Raw genomic sequence first — 18,950 nt, forward strand, 5'->3', positions numbered from 1 at the left:
CTCAGTTTTCTCATCTGTAAAATGGGAACAACACCCACCCGCCCCACCCCATCCCCCTGTCTAGCCTGCCTGCACAGGGTTATTGGCTCATCCCGTGGGTTCACCCTCTGAATGTTTGTTGAGTTCCTGCTGCTGCCCAGATAGGGGGTCACCGAAGGTTCTCGGAGGAGGAGGTGGCAGCTGAGAAATGTGTGAATGAAGGAGGGGGCGAGCCATGTGGGTATGGGTGGAGGAGGGTCCCGGCTGGGGGAAAAACCTGTGACTCCTTGTGGCTGCAGGTTCAGGCCTGGTGCCCCAGCGACGAGGGCCTTAGACACCACAGTCCAGGGGGTGGATTTTATGCTAAGTTAGACAGATGTTGAACAGGAAAGTGACACAATTTGACTTATATTTGAAGAAAAATCCTTCTGCTTTACAGTTAACATGATATGATGTCAAGTGTTTGCTGCATTGGACTCCAGTGGTGGGGGTGGGCTGGGTGGTGAGGGGGGGCGGATATTAGGGGCCGCGGGTCAGGGGTGCTGAGTCTGGGGGATAAGAGCACCGACGTGCGTTATACTCTGCTCTCTTCTTGTGTGTGTGTTTGAAAATTTCCACGATAAAAAGTTAAAAATAGATCTGACAGTGTATGTAAACAAGTATCACAACCCAGCAGTAAAAGACAGCATCCCCCAGCCCCCGCTGTGCCGCCAGCGTGGAGGCCACGGCAACATCTAAATGCACTGATGGAAGCTTTGGGACAGTGGGTCACGGGAGGATGACTTGGGCTCAGGAAGGCGATGCACGGGGTGGGGGGGAGGTTTCCTCGTGGCTGCATCGAGGGCCAGCTTTGCTGGCACCGGGGTGGCTGGCGCCTGGGAGTGCTGGGTCGCCAGCTCGGGTACCATCCCGGGTGATGCTCTGTGGTCCCACTCCGCGGGGGACTCGCCTCCACGATGGGACATTGAAGCTCAGAGGGCCGAGGACGCAGAGCCTGGAGGAGAGAGAGGGAGGTGTACAATGTTCCCCTGGGGAAACCTGAGCTGTCACCATCACCGCTTTTCCTTCGATGATTTAGGGCCAAATGGGGCACACGTGGTTCTGCACTTATAGGACCCCTCCCTCCCCCCCACCCCGTGCCAGCCAACTGGACTGAGAGCTGAGGGTCCCCGTGGTTGGGTTTTTCATGGGTGGGAGAAACGTGAATTGCTACAGCACTTCGAAACCTTGACTTCTGTCTTACACATTATTCTAGGGATCAGAATAGGCCAGCTCATGACCTCGTCTGTTAAAACACACTAATCCTCTTCCCCTTACACCCACGCCGACACCATTTTTGTGGAAAGACATTTGGATTTGATCATACCATTTTCTGCTACAGAAGGTTTGCACGCACCTTGTCAGGTGACCCTAAACCCCAGCTTCCTCCTGGGACTTTTGCTTTAACCCTTTGATCTCCGAATGCAGAGGAAGCCCTTTGACATTAACTGGCACAATAAAAGAAAAAAGAAAGCAGAGGGGGAAAAAAATCCCCTCTCATTGCAAAAGTAGTGTATCCTGTTAAAAATTTTTTAAAAATAATTAGGAAATATGAAAACAAGTGATGGTTTGCCTATAATGGCATTATTCAGAAATAACCATTTTAATAGGCTTTTCTATTAAACTTTACGTATTATTGGATTTTAGGACATCTGAGTAGGCATATTAAATAGGCCTCTGCTTTTCTGTGGCGAGAGGGTCTGTGTAAAACTTAGAAACGCTCTTCTGAATGACACAGAAAGCACATTCAGTAGTGGTTTTTCCATTCAACTTTTGCCAGCTGAGAATGTCGGAATGTCAGGAATTTTCCTCTACCACTTCCCTCTTTGTTTGAATCCTGAGAGACCTCGGGATGTGTTTTGGCTTCTGCCCTTGAGTGTGCGCGGCCCTGGTGTTCTGGGGGAGGGTGAGAATTTCTGCTCGAGCGCTGGCCCCCGAGACAGACCAGCACCGGCCCCCAGGCTGCGTGGAAGCATCTCACCAGGGACAGAGCGTTCCCTGAAAATCCTAAAACGACCAGTCCCTGAAGTTCCAGGACCCGATGCCAGAGCCCCCTGGCTTGGGTGACTCATCTGGGGAGAGAGAGCCCAGCTGGGGCCTGTCCTTGTTTGGAAATTTCATGTATTTTCCACCACTGCTCACCCTTGATGTGCAGAATTTTGCTGCTATGGAATTTATGACACCACCAACCTGCGTGTAAGGGATTTTGCCTGAAGCAGACTGGGTGGTCTAAAGGATTAGGTTTCCTGGAATAACACTTCCTGCCTGTGTGCTGAGTGTGTCTGTGTGTGTGTGTGTGTATAGGCACACAAAGGATGCTGTGGGATGGGAAGAAGGGAGCTTTGTTTTGCAGGTAAGGCAAGAGCAGGGCAGGGGAAGGAGGTTCCATGCAGAACCTGTCTCACCTTGAACCGTGAGTGTCCTCACAGAGCTGGGAAAACCTGAGCCCCGCCACCGCCACCCCCACACCAGTACAGAGCCGAACGCGGGTCAACACCCTGTCTTGGGTCTTCATCCTGTGCCCCTAAGGTGGGTTCTCAGGACACTCACTAGGTCCCTAGATGTTAATAAATATTACTTGAAAAATGGTAAAAAGTAAATCAAAAATTCTGAGTTAAAAGGAAAATAAATAGGTTCCTTTACTACAGAAATTTTCAGAGCCTTTCGTGTACTAATAAAACTCCGTAAACCTCCAGGGCAACGTTGTAATATGTAGAGTTTCTCAAACTTACATGACCAAGAAGCTTTTTTCCAAAAAGTACTTCAAGGGCACAGGGTTCTGCAGAAAACCCTTCTTTGGGAAATACTAAGCCATCTTGCCTCACGTGCCATTTCATATTTTTCAGAAACTTGAGTTTAATTGCTGCCCGGTATTCCATCATACAGCTAAGCCAAAGTTACGTTTCCAGTCCCCGATGGTTAGACATTGAGGTTGATTACAATTTTTCAGCATTACTGATGATTCTAGAATGAATTCTGGTTTCTTTGAGGCCACCTCTGATCATCCCCTTCAGAAGTGGAATTGTTGAGTCAAAGCATAGGAATGTTTCAAGACTTTAAAAAAATTTTTAATTTTATTGGAGTACAGTTGATTTACAATGTTGTGTTAGTTTCAGGTGTACAACAAAGTGATTCAGCTGTACATATACATATATTCATTCTTTTGTAGATTCTTTTCTCATATAGGTTATCACAGAATATTGGGTAGAGTTGCCTGTGCTATACAGTAGGTCCTTGTTGTTTATCTGTCTTATACATGGTAGTGTGCATGTGTTCATCCCAAGCTCCTGATTTATCCTTCCCCCCTGACATTTCCCCTTTGGTAACCATAAATTTGTTTTCTCTGTCTGTACGTCTGTTTCTGTGTTGTAAATAAGTTCATTTGTATCATTTTTTAAAGTTAGATTCCATATATGAGTGATATCATATGATATTTGTCTTTGTCTGACTTTGTTCACTTAGTATGATGTTCTCTAGGTCCATCCATGTTGCTACAAATGGCATTATTTTATTCTTGTTTATGGCTGAGTAATATTCCATTGTATATATGTTCCACATCTTCTTTACCCACTCCTCTGTCGATGGACATTTAGGTAAGACTTTCTAAATACATTGTCCAGATGCTTTCCAGAAGGGTCATGCCCACTTATCATTCTGCCCGTTGCTGGAAGTGGGAGCAGCACTTTTGCACCTGTGAAAGCTGAGGGTCTTAGAAGCTCAGAGAAGGCCATTCCCTTGCCCTCACTCTGTAGACATCCAGCAGTTACAGCACAAACAGTCACACACACGGGCATAAACAGCCTCTTCTTTTGGGGGACAGATTGTTCACAAGGGATTTTGAATTGGCATTTATTGTGCTGATTTTCAAATAACCTTTCAAGGTGAGAGTTTTTAAAAAGTTTTATCAACCTTCTGTGATTGAGAACTTTGTTTCTAGAAGAATCTTTCATGAGAGTGTTTCATCAGTCTTAATTCCGACCCCACGGAAATGGAATGATGTCATGTTGAGTGTTGAGGCCGATTGAGGCTTTTGTTTTATATTTGTAGGGGAAAAGTATACACATTGTAGGCCAGACGTGATTTATCTTTTTGTCCTCCACAAACATTATCCTTTGGCCAACGCATTACTGGGTTTTGGAACTGAGACACGAACTTTAACTCATTAAAACCCCCAGGTCCCCGGTAATAAAATTTAAGTGGCTTCATCAACAGATTTATTTCAAAATGATTCCATTTGGAGGAAGGAAAGAGCAAGTAATGCATTATATACAAAGCTCTAGTAAATAATTCATGAGACCTGCACAGCAGTGACCATTTCAGATTCACTTCACGGTGTTACAGCTGAAAACGAATTCTGTCTTAGAAAAGCCACGATTTGCTCCTCTTTGTGTATACATTTTGTACTGACTCTCCTGCTTCGAGTGTTTAAGTGGACCATTCTTAGACGGAGGCTATTTTGGAAAAATAGACATTTTATATAATTGGGCTAAAAGGACACTTTATATGTATTCCTTTCCATTAGCAAAGCAGGAATGTTTTAAAAAATACATGGCTTTTTTCTCCTTTATGGCAGGAATTCTGATTTTGGTTTCTGCATCTGGAGTGGGTTACCAAAGGATGGACTAAAAATAGATTTTTGATGCCTGACAAGGACAACAAACACAGAGCTGTGCAGCCAGTGCCTATGGAAAGGCTCTGTCCTCAGTGACTCCTGGTCAGCGGCCGGGGTCCTCCAGCTGGGAACTCCTGGGTCCATCCTGAGCTCCATCCAACCCGTTCCCTTTTCTGAAAGCCACACAGGAGCAGGGGAGTTTCTCATCAAGGTGGATGGAGACTTGTACGAGGGCGGTGGGGCTGGGGTGGGTGGCCTGCTTCTTTGCACACTCTGGTGAGGCCACACTAGCATCCTGCAGTAAAAGGAATCCTCGGCTATGGATGTGCTTCCAATTTCCAAATAGGATCATTTCAACTTGGCCAGTGTTGATTCAATGAAAAGTATTGCACGGGAAGTAAAAATGAACGATGGTTTTGTTGTTTGCCAGAAAAACATCAGGATCCGAACTTTCTCTCCCTGCTCCCCCCCCTCCCCCCGACTCCCCAGTAAATATGGCTGCTTTTTATTTTTATTTCTTTTTCTTTTTTTATATTTTATTTTTATTTTATATTGGAGTGTAGTTGATTTACAATGTTGTGTTCGTTTCAGGTGTACAGCAAAGTGATTCAGTTGTACATATACATATATCCATTCTTTTTCAGATCCTTTTCCCACATAGTTTATTACAGAATATGGAGTAGAGTTCTCTGTGCTGTACAGTAGGTCCTTGTTGATTGTCTGTTCTGTATATAATAGTGTATATATGTTAATCCCAAACTCCTAATTTATCCCTTCCCCCCACCTTTCCCCTTTGGTAACCACAAGTTTGTTTTCTATGTCTGTGAGTCTATTTCTGTTTTGTAAATAAGTTCATTTGTATCATTCTTTTAGATTACACATATAAGTGATATCATATGATATTTGTCTTTGTCTGATTTACATTCACTCAGTATGATAATCTCTAGATCCATCCATGTTGCTGAAAATGGCATTATTTCATTATTTTTTATAACTGAAATATGGCTGCTTTTATAAAATTTAAAAATCATTTAAAAATCATCATAAAAATTTATACAGTACAGACTCTTATGAGGAAAAGGTACACGTGATGAGAAATCCCACTGTTAACATTTTGAGAAACATTATGTTATGCCTATACACATGGACACACCCAGACACATTTTACCCGAAATTATATTATGCTGCGTCTGCTGCTCTGAGACTGTTGTTTTCGTTTAACGGTATGTCAAGGATATCTTTTCCTATATATAAAAATCCTCACCATCATTTTAATGGTTGTTGCACTTCCATGATATACATACACCGTTAATGAATTCTCTATGATGAACCTTTGGGTTGTTTTGAATATTTTTCTCCTATTTACCACATAGAGATGAGGATCTTTGTGTGACGATCACAAAAGTGGAACTTTGGGGTCAAATGATACACACGTTTCAACTTTTTGTTATATGTTACCAACAGTAGCTTTGAAAGAAGATCTTTTTTTTTTAGATAAAAATTGTATATGCTTGAAGTGTGCAACACGATGATTTGACGTATGTATACGTAGTGAAATGATTACTGCAGTCAAGCTAATTAGCATATTTTCTCTTCACATAGTTACCCTTTTTAAGTGGTGAGAACATGTGAAATCTATTCTCTTGGCAAATTTCCGGGTTCAAGTATTATCAACCACAGTCATCATGCTGTATATTCCATCTCTAGACTTAACCCACATAGCTGCAACCTCGTCCCCTTTGATCCGTGTCTTCCCACCCACCCCTACCCAGCGCCCCCATCTCCTGCTAACCACCACTCTGTTCTTTGCTTCTATGTACTTGACTTTTTAAAAAAATTGATGTATAATTGTCATACCACATTATGTTAGTTTCAGGTTTACCACATAGTGATTCGGTGTTTGTATGTATTGTGAAATGATCACCACAATCAGTCTAGTTCACATCCTAGGTAACATTCGTCACTGCACAGTTACAATTTTTTTTTCTTGTGATGAGAACTTTTAAGATCTATTCTCTTAGGAACTTTCAAATATACAGTACAGTATTATCAACTATAGTCACTATGCTATTGATTCCCTCCCCTGACTTATTTATTTTATACTTGGAAGTTGGTACCTTTTTTTTTAATATAAATTTATTTATTTAATTTATTTATTTTTGGCTGCGTTGGGTCTTTGTTGCTGCGCGGGGCTTTCTCTAGTTGTGGCGAGCAGGGGCTACTCTTCGTTGCAGTGCGCAGGCTTCTCATTGCAGTGGCTTCTCTTGTTGTGGAGCATGGGCTCAAGGCTCACAGGCTTCAGTAGTTGTGGCACACGGGCTCGGTAGTTGTGGCTCGCGGGCTCTAGAGCGCAGACTCAGTAGTTGTGGTGCACGGACCTAGTTGCTCTGCGGCATGTGGGATCTTCCCAGACCAGGGATCCAACCCGTGTCCCCTGCATTGGCGGGGAAGCCCGGAAGTTGCTACCTTTTGACCACCTTCACCTATTTTGCCCACCCCTACCCGCGGCCTCTGGCAACCTCCAGTCTGCTCTCTGTATCTGTGAATTCAGTTTTTGTTTTTAGATCCACATGTAAGTGAGATCATATGGTATTTATTTTTCTCAGACTGACTTACTTCACTTAGCGTGATGCCCTCAAGTTCTGTCTGTGGTATTGCACATGGCAAGATTTCATTCTTTTTTATGGCTGAATAATATTCCTGTGTGTGTGTGTGTGGTGTGTTTATATATGTGTGTGGTGTGTGTGTGTGTGTATGTGAGTGTGTATGTGTGTGTGTGTGTGTATCATATCTTATTGATCCATTTATCAGTTGATGGACACTGGTCGTTTTTCCACGTCTTGGCTTCTGTAAATAATGCTGTTGTGTACATGAGGGTGAATATATCTTTTCAAGTTAGTGTTTTTGTTTTCTTCAGATAAATATCCAGAAAAGGAATTGCTGGACCATTTAGTAGTTCTAGTTTTAATCTTTTGAGCAACCTCCATACTGTTTTCCATAGTGGCTACACCAATTTACATTCCGGACAACAGTGTATGAGGGTACCCTTTCCTCCATATCCCCGCCAACACTTGTTATTTCTTGTCTTTTTAATAATACCTGTTCTAACAGGTGCGAGGTGATATCTCATGTGGTTCTGATTTGCAGTTCCCTGATGGTTAGTGGTGTTGAGCATCTTTCCATAAACAGGTCTTAAAATACATTCCTGTGAAGTGTATGAGCGCCTCCTGCCCCAAACCCACACCAACCCTGGATATGATCAATCTTTTTAATACTTAATAAGTTAATAAATACCCTATCATTGCTTTTTTTCATTTCTTTTATTATCATTGAACATATTTTAAAATATTTATTGGCAATTCATTACTCTTCCTGTGATTTATCTATCTATATATATCCTTTGTTCATTTTTCTATTGAGCTGAATTATCTTTTTCTTATTGTCTTTCAAAACACCTCCGTGATATATTCTTCAGATATATTCAAATATATTTAAAGATATATTCTTCAAAATATACATAAAATCTGTATGTAGCCCTAGGATAAGTATCTGTCCTGCTTGGGGATGAATGATTCTCATGACCAGCAACACTTGCTCTGTTCACATTTGGAACGAAGCTCATCTCTCTCACCATTTGTTGTGAATTTGTGGGACGGCAGCCTTCCAGACCCGAGGGCGGGGGCCGAGATGCCCTTGCTGCAGTGTTCCTCCTTAGCAGCCAGGCCTGGGTGGTGTAATTTGTGCCAGTCTCGTCTTTTCCTTCCCTTGGCAAACATCTTCTTATCGCTGTATCATCCTAATGACATTGCCCTGGGTCCACCATATTAGATAAGTGGTGAGCAGTAGAGAAAAGAAAATTCATAGGATAGCAACCTTGAAAATAATGTTTAATTTTGGCTTTCCCCAAGAATGAATCTCATGGTTTATAAACTACAAGGGAATGTGCCGTTGAGGAGGAAAATTTAGCATCTGATCTGAATTCTGGGGAAATTCCAGGGATCCTATAGGGATGTTGTAGGGTGATAATTTTATGTTTAATTTGGGATTGCATAAAGTATGTTCACTTTGGCCTAAAACTATCCCTTGTTCCTAAACAGTTTCATTCACTGGCTCCCATGTACTATCGTGGATCCGCAGCTGCTGTCATAGTGTATGATATTACCAAACAGGTAAGAAGGTGCCCTTTAGAATTTAGGTGCCGTTTATGGTGATCCTCCTAGAAAGACCAAGGCAGAGGCATCACTGAGTCACCCCAGCAGCCTGGGGTGAGATTCCACAGTATGCTGGCTGGGGAGAGTGAACACCAGATTTTGAGTTTCTCTCATCTATATGTTGCTAAGCCTTTCAAATCTACCTGCTAAATTAAATAAACAACAGTGATCATTCGTTTTTAAAATTGACTGTCTGTTTGCAGGGGCAAGGTTATGCCTGCTAATACTGGTCTCCAGAATGTCAGCTTTTTAGGAAAAGGAAAATTACTTTTAAGTTTTGCATGTTTGATGGTTATAGATACTTATTTCCTATTAGTGTTTCAATCATACACCTTGAAACGCCAAGGATGATGTTTGTGTGTGTATAGTGTGTCTGCGTGCAGATGGGATGAATGTATTTTTCATTATCATTTTGAGGACCAAGGATACCCATCAATGAATAACGGCAGTGGTCTGCTGGCATTTCCCCCACTCCTGGAACTCAGCGTTCAGGACCTGCTTAACGGAACTTAGTTAACTGCTTTAACTAATTCGATGCTGTGACCATCCATGAGTTCCTGACCACTGCTTCCTAAATGGAGTGGCTACCTTGACTGTTTCCTGGAGGTCATTGTGAGGGAAGAGCAGTTTGGAAAATAGGACTCTAAAGCGTGCGTTTATGCACGCGCGCGTGTGTGTGTGTGTGTGTGTGTGTGTGTGTGTGTATTTTTTCTTTTCTGATTAAGCATGAACATTGGTTCAGTCCTATAGCTTTGTCTTACTCAAGTTGAGGTAAGGCTATAATTTAAAATTAATGTTATTTATAAAAGAAAATTACTAATATGATTATCTTAACTTCAAGTTTCCATTTTAGAAGGGCAACTTTTTACAGGCTCTGTAAGTATAACTTAGCTAATATTAAATTTTGTGCCAAGATTGGGGTACTATGTTAACCTTCGTGTGCCCCCTGAAGATATTTTTCTTCATTAAATTATATTGGGTTTGTATTTCTACATGGTTCAAATATTACACTGATGGGTCTTTCCCAAGATTGATTTACACTTTTGGTTTAGGATTCATTTCATACCTTGAAGAAATGGGTGAAAGAACTGAAAGAACATGGTCCAGAAAACATTGTGATGGCTATCGCTGGAAACAAGTGCGACCTCTCAGATATTAGGTAAGATGCATTTAAAAAATGTCTGTGCAGTTCAAGTCCTCCACCCCAAATGTCTGTGCGTAAAAGGCTGTCACAACTGTGTGGTTAAGTCTGTTCTCAGTGTCATAATTTAATCGATGTCATTCAGTTGTGGTGATCAAGGTGGTATTTATTCAACCAGAGTAGAATTGAGGGAAAAATAATAGGGAGATGCACATTTGAGGGAGCACCCACTCATGAATATTTAAATCAAATTTCCTGTACAGAGTACAGTTACACCCCTGACTCTAGATGTCTTTGGGCTAAATGGTTTTAATATATTTTTTTAATTAATTAATTCATTTATTTACTTGGCCACGCTGCACGGCTTGCAAGATCTTAGTTCCCCAACCAGGGATCGAACCCGTGCCCCCTGCAGTAGAAGCTTGGAGTCCTAACCTCTGGACCGCCAGGGAATTCCCTTATTATTGTTTATTGTTACCTTTTTTGTTGTTTTTGTCATTATTACTACTATTACCATTTTAGTAACATTTTCATATGGTGAGGAGGGTTAGAATTCTTCACATTTTCCACAGCTTCCCTGTTTGTTTTAGTTCTAGACTTTAACTTAAGGTTGTAGCCAGGTCTATATAATCTCACTGTTTTGTTCTAAGATCTGAATTTGATGCATCATATGTGAACATTTTGGCTTCCCCCAGAGACACTGGATGTTGAACTTCCTCTGCCAGGAGAGAGGTTCGTAGGGACCCAGTCTGCATAGACAAGAGCTGTGATGATAGCTTTATCTAGCCTGATAAGCTAACTATTTTTACTACATAAAACTGAAATAAAAAAGAAAACAGTGAATTTGTGTTGTCTCCATCCCCTGGTTAATTTAATTCTCAGCAATTCGAGTAGTTGATTTTCGTAAAGACAATGACACATGCTTCAGGTTTTGCTAATCCAAATATGATTAAACCAAAGTGTAATGAACAACAGGAATAGATCTTGCAAAAGCCCTTAAGATGGCCTTTGCCAAATTGCTCTGTTTCTTTGGGATTTCAGAAGCTTTATATCACATTGCATCAGGTTGGTTTATAATAATAGCCATAACCACCACTTACTTGTTTGTTTTTCTGGGGGCTGGACAAATCTTTAAACTCCCCAGACTTAGTTCAGATCTCTGCCTTCTGCACTGTAATCCTGAAACAACCTGCTTGTCTAGAATTCCCAGATGAATGGTTTAACTTTTGTCATGGGAAGGAGGTGGGGTGGGTGGGTGGAGGCAACCTCTGCTGAGAGAAAGCCTTTGCTCTCATCTGACACCATCGAACTGTGGTAAAGGTGCGACTTTCAGTAAACTAAGCCTTGTGTGTCCTGGGAGAACTAATGGATGACAATTTAAGCAGAAAACGATTTCAACGTGAATGGAATTAGTTAGCACTCTTGACTATAGGGAATTGAAACTCAATTGAAATTAATTTCAGGAAAAAGGGGAATTTATTGGAAGGTACTGGGATCCACATGATAAAAAAAACAGGGGTGCCTTTAGCTCTGGTATTTGATATGTTCCAGCTTTGGTTTCTAGAAAGATCCTGGCCTGGCGCTCTCTTTGTTTCTACATTGCCATAAAAGGATTGCCCCACGTCATGAGAAACCATTTGTGGCCAAGGGAGGGGATGTGGGTGGGACAGATGATTTCTCCCACCATAATCACAAGAATGGGAGGGTGGGTAGTTTTGAAGAGGGGCAGTTCCTGGAAAAGTCCAGCTTGATGTCTGTGACATGTTGGTTTGGCCGCTGGCACCAAAGTCACACTGTTTCTTAGGGTGGAATTCACTGTTTTGCATTCTCCTCAGCAGACGTTCTGCTTTGTCTGCTTATCTATACAGTTTTCACAACCTCCCATTCACATAATCCTTCCGTCTCACTTCCATTCGTAAATGCACTCACAGCCACTCCATCCCCAAAGGGAGATGATCCAGCGCTGCTTCCAGCTTCCAGTGTGACATCATGGGGTCCCCCCTGGTTTGGCCTCAGTGGGTCTGAATGTGGCTTCTCCAGCTCCCGTAGTTGTGGTTTAAAGGGTGGAATGTGGATCTCTTGTTAGACACAAAACTCTCTTAGATTTTTCTCTTTTTTAAAAAAAAATTAATTAATTAATTAATATATATATATATATATATATTTTTTTTTTTTGGCTGTGTTGGGTCTTCGTTTCTGTGCTAGGGCTTTCTCTAGTTGCGGCAAGTGGGGGCCACTCTTCATCGCGGTGCGCGGGCCTCTCACTGTCATGGCCTCTCTTGTTGCGGAGCACAGGCCCCAGACGCGCAGGCTCAGTAGTTGTGGCTCACGGGCCTAGTTGCTCCGCGGCATGTGGGATCTTCCCAAACCAGGGCTCGAACCCGTGTCCCCTGCATTGGCAGGCAGATTCTCAACCACTACGCCACCAGGGAAGCCCAGATTTTTCTCTTAAATTCTCCTTGTTATTGAATCAAGGACATAAGTCCCTTTGCAATTCTCCTTCAAACCTCTGATTAACTCAACAAGAAAACCCAGTTTGATGCTAGTAAATTTAAAATTTTTAAGCATTTAATATATTTTATTGAGATAATTGACAAACCATAAGACCCATGTTTTAAGTATGCAGTTCAATGAATTTTGTTTATGTATAGAGTTGTCTAGTCAGCCTCACATCTCATTTTAGAACATCTCCACTCTACAAACAAGCATCATGCTCATTTATAGCCCCTTCCAATTTCCACCTCCTTCCCGCCCCTAGCAACCACTAATCTACCTTTCTGTCTTTATTAATTTGCCTTTTGTGGACATTTTGTATAAATGAAATCATACAAATGTGGTCTTCTGTGCCTGGCTTCTTTCACTCAGCATACTTCCAAGGTCCATCCATGTTGAAGTTTGTATCAGTTACTTCATTCATTTTCATGGCTGACTGTTATTCCATTGTGTGGATATACCACATTTTATTTTTTCATTCACCAGTTGAAATTCGAGTTGTTTCCACCTTTTGGCTATTATGAAAACTGCTGCTGTGAATAATCATGTACAAATTTTATACGGACATATGTTTTCATTTCTCCTGGGTGTATACGTAGGAGTAAAATTTTGGGGTCATTTGGTAACTCTGTATTTAATAATTTGAGGAACTGCCAAACTTTAAAAAAGAGGGAAAAAAAGAACTTCAACCCTAGCCTCACACCTTATATAAAAATTACTCTAAAATGAATCATAGACTTTAATGTAAAATGTAAAACTCTTAGAAACTTTTAGAAAAAAATGTAAGAGAAAATCTTGAGAATCTGGGGTTAGGCAAAGAGTTCTTAGACTTGATAACAAAAGCCCAGTGTATCTAAGGAAAAATGGATCAATTGGACCTCTTCAAAATTAAAAACATTTGTTCTGAGAAAGCCCATGTGAAGAGGATGAAAGACAACGTACAGACTGGGAGCAAATATTTGCAAACCAAACATCTGACAAAGGACTAGCATGTAGGCTACATAAAGAACTCTGAAGACTTAATGGTTAACAAAGTCTGATTTTAAAATGGGCAAAAGAGATGAGCAGACATTTCACCCAAGAGAATATCAAGATGTTGAGCAAAGCCCTGAAAAGTTGTTGAATGTCATAATCAGGCCATCAGAATGGCTAAAATAAGAAAGAGGGCTAACAACTAGTGCGGGTGAGGGTGGGGAGGAACTGGATCCTTCGTACATTGCTGATGTGAGTGTAAAACTCTGGAAAACAGTTTGGCGATTTCTTTAAAAACTAAATATGAAATTACCATATGCCCAGCAATCACACTCTTGGGCATTTATCCCAGAGAAATGAAAACTTACGTTCACAGAAAACCTGCACATGAAAGTTAATGGAAACTTCTTTAAAAATTAATTAATTATTTATTTACTTTTGATTGCACTGGGTCTTAGTTGCGGCTCCAGGGCTCCTTAGTTGCGGCTCACGGGCTCCTTAGTTGCGGCATGTGAACTCTTAGTTGCGGCATGCATGTGGGATCTAGTTCCCTGACTAGGGATCAAACCCACGTCCCCTGCATTGGAAGGCAGATTCTTAACCACTGCGCCACCAGGGAAGTCCCCACGGAAACCTTATTTGTGATGGAATCAGTCCAGATGTCCTTCAGTGGGCACACCAGGGTGCGTCACACTGTGGAATACTACTCAGCAGTGAAAAGGAACAAGACGGGTACAAGCAACCTGGACGAACCTCCAAGGAAATATGCTGAGTGAATAAAGCCAGTACCAAGGGTTTCATGGTGTATGATTCCACTTATATAACTTTGGGGAATGAAAGCAGTTTAGAAGTAGAGGGAGATTGGTGGTTATGGTCAGGGTGAGGTGGGCGGAGGATGGGGAGGAAGGACAGCATGGACATAAAAGGGCAGCACGAGGCATCCTTGTGATGCCGGAAACGTCCACCTCTCTGTGGGGAGGACACGAACCTACACGAGTGATAATACACACACACAAGCACCAGTAAAACCAGGGGAATCTGAACAAGATGGAGTGTATTGGTGTCAGTATCCTGGGTGTGATGTTACAGTTTTGCAGAACGGTGCCACTTGGGGAAACAGGGCAAAGCGTACAAGGAGTCTCTCAGTATTATTTCTGTAACTGTGTGTGAATCCACAGCTACCCCAGTACAAATTTCAGTTAACAAAGTTGGATTTAGATAAAAATAATAAGTAAATATTAGGCAGTGGTGTGTGTGTGTGGACATGTATATGTGCACATATACATGCATATTATGTATATTATATATGATTAACTAAAGTTTTGTAAACACACTGAGCCAAAGGATGAATTTAACCACTCCCCCGCCACACCCACTGTACAGAAGAAAAACGGGAACTATATTAAAAATTCCCATTTAGGAAAGCGGGGAAGGGGAAGCCTGGTGGATTGGTCCTTGCCCAGAGGATAAACTTTCTCCCGCTAGACAGAAATAGTCTGGTAAATGATAGGCCTGCGAGCCTGACGGCACCTGCTGTTGACTCCTTTCCATGGCAGTGGAATTGCGTTCTTGGCCAACCAATCCAGCTGCTCCAGATTCCGCCTGCCGGTACGATTTTTCTGGGGAGTTAGCCAAGTCTCTACACCCCAGACCTTATTTAGAGCTTGACCTTCTTTTACTCTAATCTAAAATACTTTGCTCTTCTGTAATTGCCCCAAGACTATAGTTTCTTTTTCACTGGGGGTTGGAGAAGGAGAGTATGTAGATTTGGTGTGTATGTGCGCGTGCACGCATGTGTGTGCGTGTGCGTGTGCGTGTGCGTGTGTGTGTGTGTGTGTGTGTGTGTGTGTGTGTGTGTGTGTAGCGGGAGCCAGGCTCACCTAACAGACTTTGGTTGTGTAAGCTTGTAAATCCTTGAGCAGAGCTAGGCCTGGCGTATTTTGAAAGTGCCTGGACTTGAAATGGAATTAACTCCCTGAACTTGACTCAGCCCGCTGGAGGCGTTTGTGTGCAGAAGTGCTTCGCAGGGGAGATGCCGATCATGGGGTCAGTGGGTTTCACATCCACCAGTATTCCAGAAGAGGGTAGAAGGGTCTGACCACACCCCAGCGTGAAAGGCCCTCACGGGCATCTGGTCAGAGGAACTCAGGACTTCCAGTTTGGATTTTTTTTTTTAAGGCTCCTTATCTTTGTGAGAGATTTTCCTGAATATCTTGAAGAATTCTAGACAGAATCTCCTCGGGCTCAGATTATTGTGGAGTTGGAGTGATGTGTGGTCTCTCTGAACGCAGGCGAGGAAGCAAACCGGAGCTGGTGACGCTGTGCGTGAGAAGACTGTCCCCAGCTTGCGCACGGCAGGTGCTCCGGGACGTCCCTTCCCTGCTTTCCTGCCCCCTCCCTCCCCAGTGAGGACGGGCCTTGGGGAGACGTGTGTGTGACTCCTGATGGGGCCTAGGCGATGGGGCACCTCCCTTCTCCTTACCATCTGCTGATGCTGGGAGGGGGCGTTGCAAATTGGGGACATTTTAGGAATATACATAGTTGAAAGAAAATCAGAGCGCCTGCGCTGAACTGACTGTGCAGGGCCTGAGGTGGCCGGGCTGGAGGAGCACAGACGGCTTGGAGCCCGGACAGTGACCATTTGCTGACATGTGCTGAGCAGGGCGGGTCCCAGGCTTCTGAACTAGTAACACGAGGCCTCGGGCTAATTGCAGGTGGCTCTGATGAGGGCACATTTGGCCTGGGGTCTAGAGAGAAGAGAAACCTTCTTCTCAGAAAGTCTGGAGAGCCTGCCAGAGACTGCACAGCCTTGTCCTGGGCCTGGTGGGAAATTTTGGGCAAACAAGTCTTGAAAAGAAAAAAAAGAAATAGATCACCTCGCTTTAGGAGTTTTAAAAGTTCCATGAACATAAGAATTGCTTAGCACACGTGTTAAAATTCAGATTCCAGGATTCAGTTCCGTAGATTCTGATTCAATAGGGCAGGAGCAGGCTGGGGACAGATGCATTTTGTAAAGCAGTTCTTTTACAAGTGGTCCAAGGGCCATACTCGCAAAAGCATTGCCTTAGGTGATAGGAGTTGATGCGAGGGAAGAGGGACGGGGTCCTGGAACCTGGCTGGGCTTCTGACTGCAGGCCACACCTGCCTGGGCCTCCCTGCTGCCCTTCGGAGCTCACTGAGGCTGGAAACAGTGGTCCAGCATCATTCAGGATATGGAAGAAGCACCACTGACCCACCATCTTGTCCCCTTCAGAAGCAGCTCCAGTTCTCTGCCCCCTTTTTTGCATCTCACAATGACAGTCGTCAGGAGAAAAGATGCGATTGTAGGTTGGTTTGCCTCCATCTGATTGATATCAGATGCCGCTGGACCAGCATCTTGCACCCAGCCCCCTCCTGGATGCTGGGACTCCCCCAGATCCAGCCTGTACTTGGTTGCCTTGGCTTGGGCCAGGAATTAGGATCACCTTGCTTGGGTGCTTTCATGTGATGCACTGCAGGTATTTCAGGAACCATCTGCTTTAATCAGTGATGGGGGGAAGGGTCCTCCAGGTGTTGAGGTTAGAGGAAGAAGAGGATTCCCTATCCCACCCGACACTTCAGCCAGAATCCCCCCTTCACTTCTCCCCATCAGCCTTTCAAGCAGCCTTGATCTGTAGCCATCATAATAAGTAATTTATTGGAGAAATTACCCCCACCCCACCCCTACCTCATAGCAGGCTCCAGTTCTGTTTCCTTGATTTTCTTTTCCCGATTTTGGACTCTTGACTCTGTACACAAAACCCCTTGTGACCTCTCCAGATTAGGAACTCTTCCTGCCTTTCTTGATCACTTAGACATTGGCCTTCCTCTAATGGGTTCAAGCTCAGGGGTCTCCTGACATCCTTAGGGCTGTGAACGAATCAGAAAGGGTGAAGGAGTGATGGTGTAGAAGTGCTGATAGGAGAGAGCCCTTGAGGCCTGATTTATTTTATCTTGCCCATGGTAGCAGATGGAAGTTACCCACCGAAAGTAGTGGTGGAGTCTGGGGCTTGGAGAGGTGGTGGGTGATGACCTGGGGATGCCCAAGGTTCCTCCCTTCCCCCTCTAAATACAACCCAGGAGATGATCAGGGATGGAATCCTGAGGAATGGAATCAGGGTCTCTCAGATCTTACAGCAACACTTCTGGTGTCTCCAAGAGAAACATTGTGAGAGATTGGTTGGGCTGCTGCTGATGAGTCAAGACTTTTCTCCTGGAGTAGAGGTCGTCTTCCAAGAACAGAGCAGCTGGGGTAGAAGTGAAACTAGGCTGGGGGACGAGGAAGGCGGTTTATTCTACCAGTTTTCAGTTATTCGATTAGCAAATAACTTTTGGTAGTTCTGTGTGGACCAAAGTACTATGGGAAGTACAAGAAGAGAGAAGAAAATATTTTCTTAGAGCTATTTATTTCTATTTGGGGAGCCAAGAGGGATATACAGGGGGAGGAAAATATCTAATGAGTAGTACAAGACTATGTTTAATAAAGTTCCAAAGTTAAGGTGCAGGAAGGACAAAGGGATTCAGGAAAGGGAAAGTCTGTAGTCACAGACGGTGATTTGGAAAGGCTCATGGATAAAATGTGTCACAAGCTGGGCTGTTAAGGATGAGTCGGGTAGGAGAAAATTCCAGGAAGGGAAGATCATGGGCAAAGGCATGGGCGTGGGAGGGCCTTTGACAGGTGTCATGGGGGGGTGGGGGGGACATCAAGGGTATCTACCTGATCGTCTGCCTTCGGGAATGGGGAGAAGATGGGTGGGTGGTGAGTGGCTTAAAAGTATGCAGAGTGTCTGGGCTCAATGTGCAGGGCCAGGATGACAAACCCCTGAGGTCCTGCCTCCTACTTCTGTCTCTGAGCCCCGGGCTCCATCGCCCATCAGTCATGGCTCTGTCTTCTCCTGAGCCTCTGTGGTCTCAGGCTTCTTCTTAACACAGAGCTTCACGTAGTCACCACCAGCTAAAGCGATGGAACCTATCTGCCAGCACCACGGGTAGTCGTGGGAGCCTCTCTGGATTCTTGAGCAAGTAAGGCTTCTTGCAATTTCCTGTGTCATCTAGAGCTGGAAACCAGGGTGAGAGCTGGACATTGCAGGTTCAGTGCCCCCTGTGCAGCTTCCTGAAACACACGCCAACCCAGTCAGAAATCATCAGGCACCAGTGGTTTCAAGTTCTGGGGAGAAAGTTGAGGTCTTCAGTAGATGAAAAATATATTTGGAAATAAATATTTTTTTACTAAGAATACATGAATTGCTTTCACTTCTTACATGTGACTCCAAAACTCATTCCAGTCTTGACAGTGGGCCAAAAATGGGTATAAGAGTTTGTTTAAAATTATACAAACCAAATAACAGAACTTGAGATGTTGGATGATAAAAATCCAATTTATTCCAAGTACTAAAAAGCAAAACAGCCAACGAACATCAAAAGCCACTACTGTGCAAGGTGTGGAGATATCATGGCAAGTATTAAAACACGCCCAGGGACTTCC

At 43.5% G+C, this 18,950-nt stretch overlaps 1 protein-coding gene across 1 annotated transcript in view; it reads left to right on the forward strand.

Moving 5' to 3' along the window:
* RAB31 (RAB31, member RAS oncogene family) overlaps positions 1-18,950 on the forward strand; it is a 107,770-nt gene that overhangs the window by 54,204 nt on the left and 34,616 nt on the right. The window contains exons 4-5 of the mRNA XM_082355075.1: positions 8,728-8,799; positions 9,894-10,000. Of these exons, the coding sequence (XP_082211201.1) occupies positions 8,728-8,799; positions 9,894-10,000 (179 nt within the window). The remainder of the gene's footprint in view (positions 1-8,727; positions 8,800-9,893; positions 10,001-18,950) is intronic.

The sequence above is a fragment of the Balaenoptera borealis genome, assembly GCF_965194805.1.
Source record: "Balaenoptera borealis genome assembly, chromosome: 14".
In the NCBI taxonomy this organism is placed as follows: Eukaryota; Metazoa; Chordata; class Mammalia; order Artiodactyla; family Balaenopteridae; genus Balaenoptera; species Balaenoptera borealis.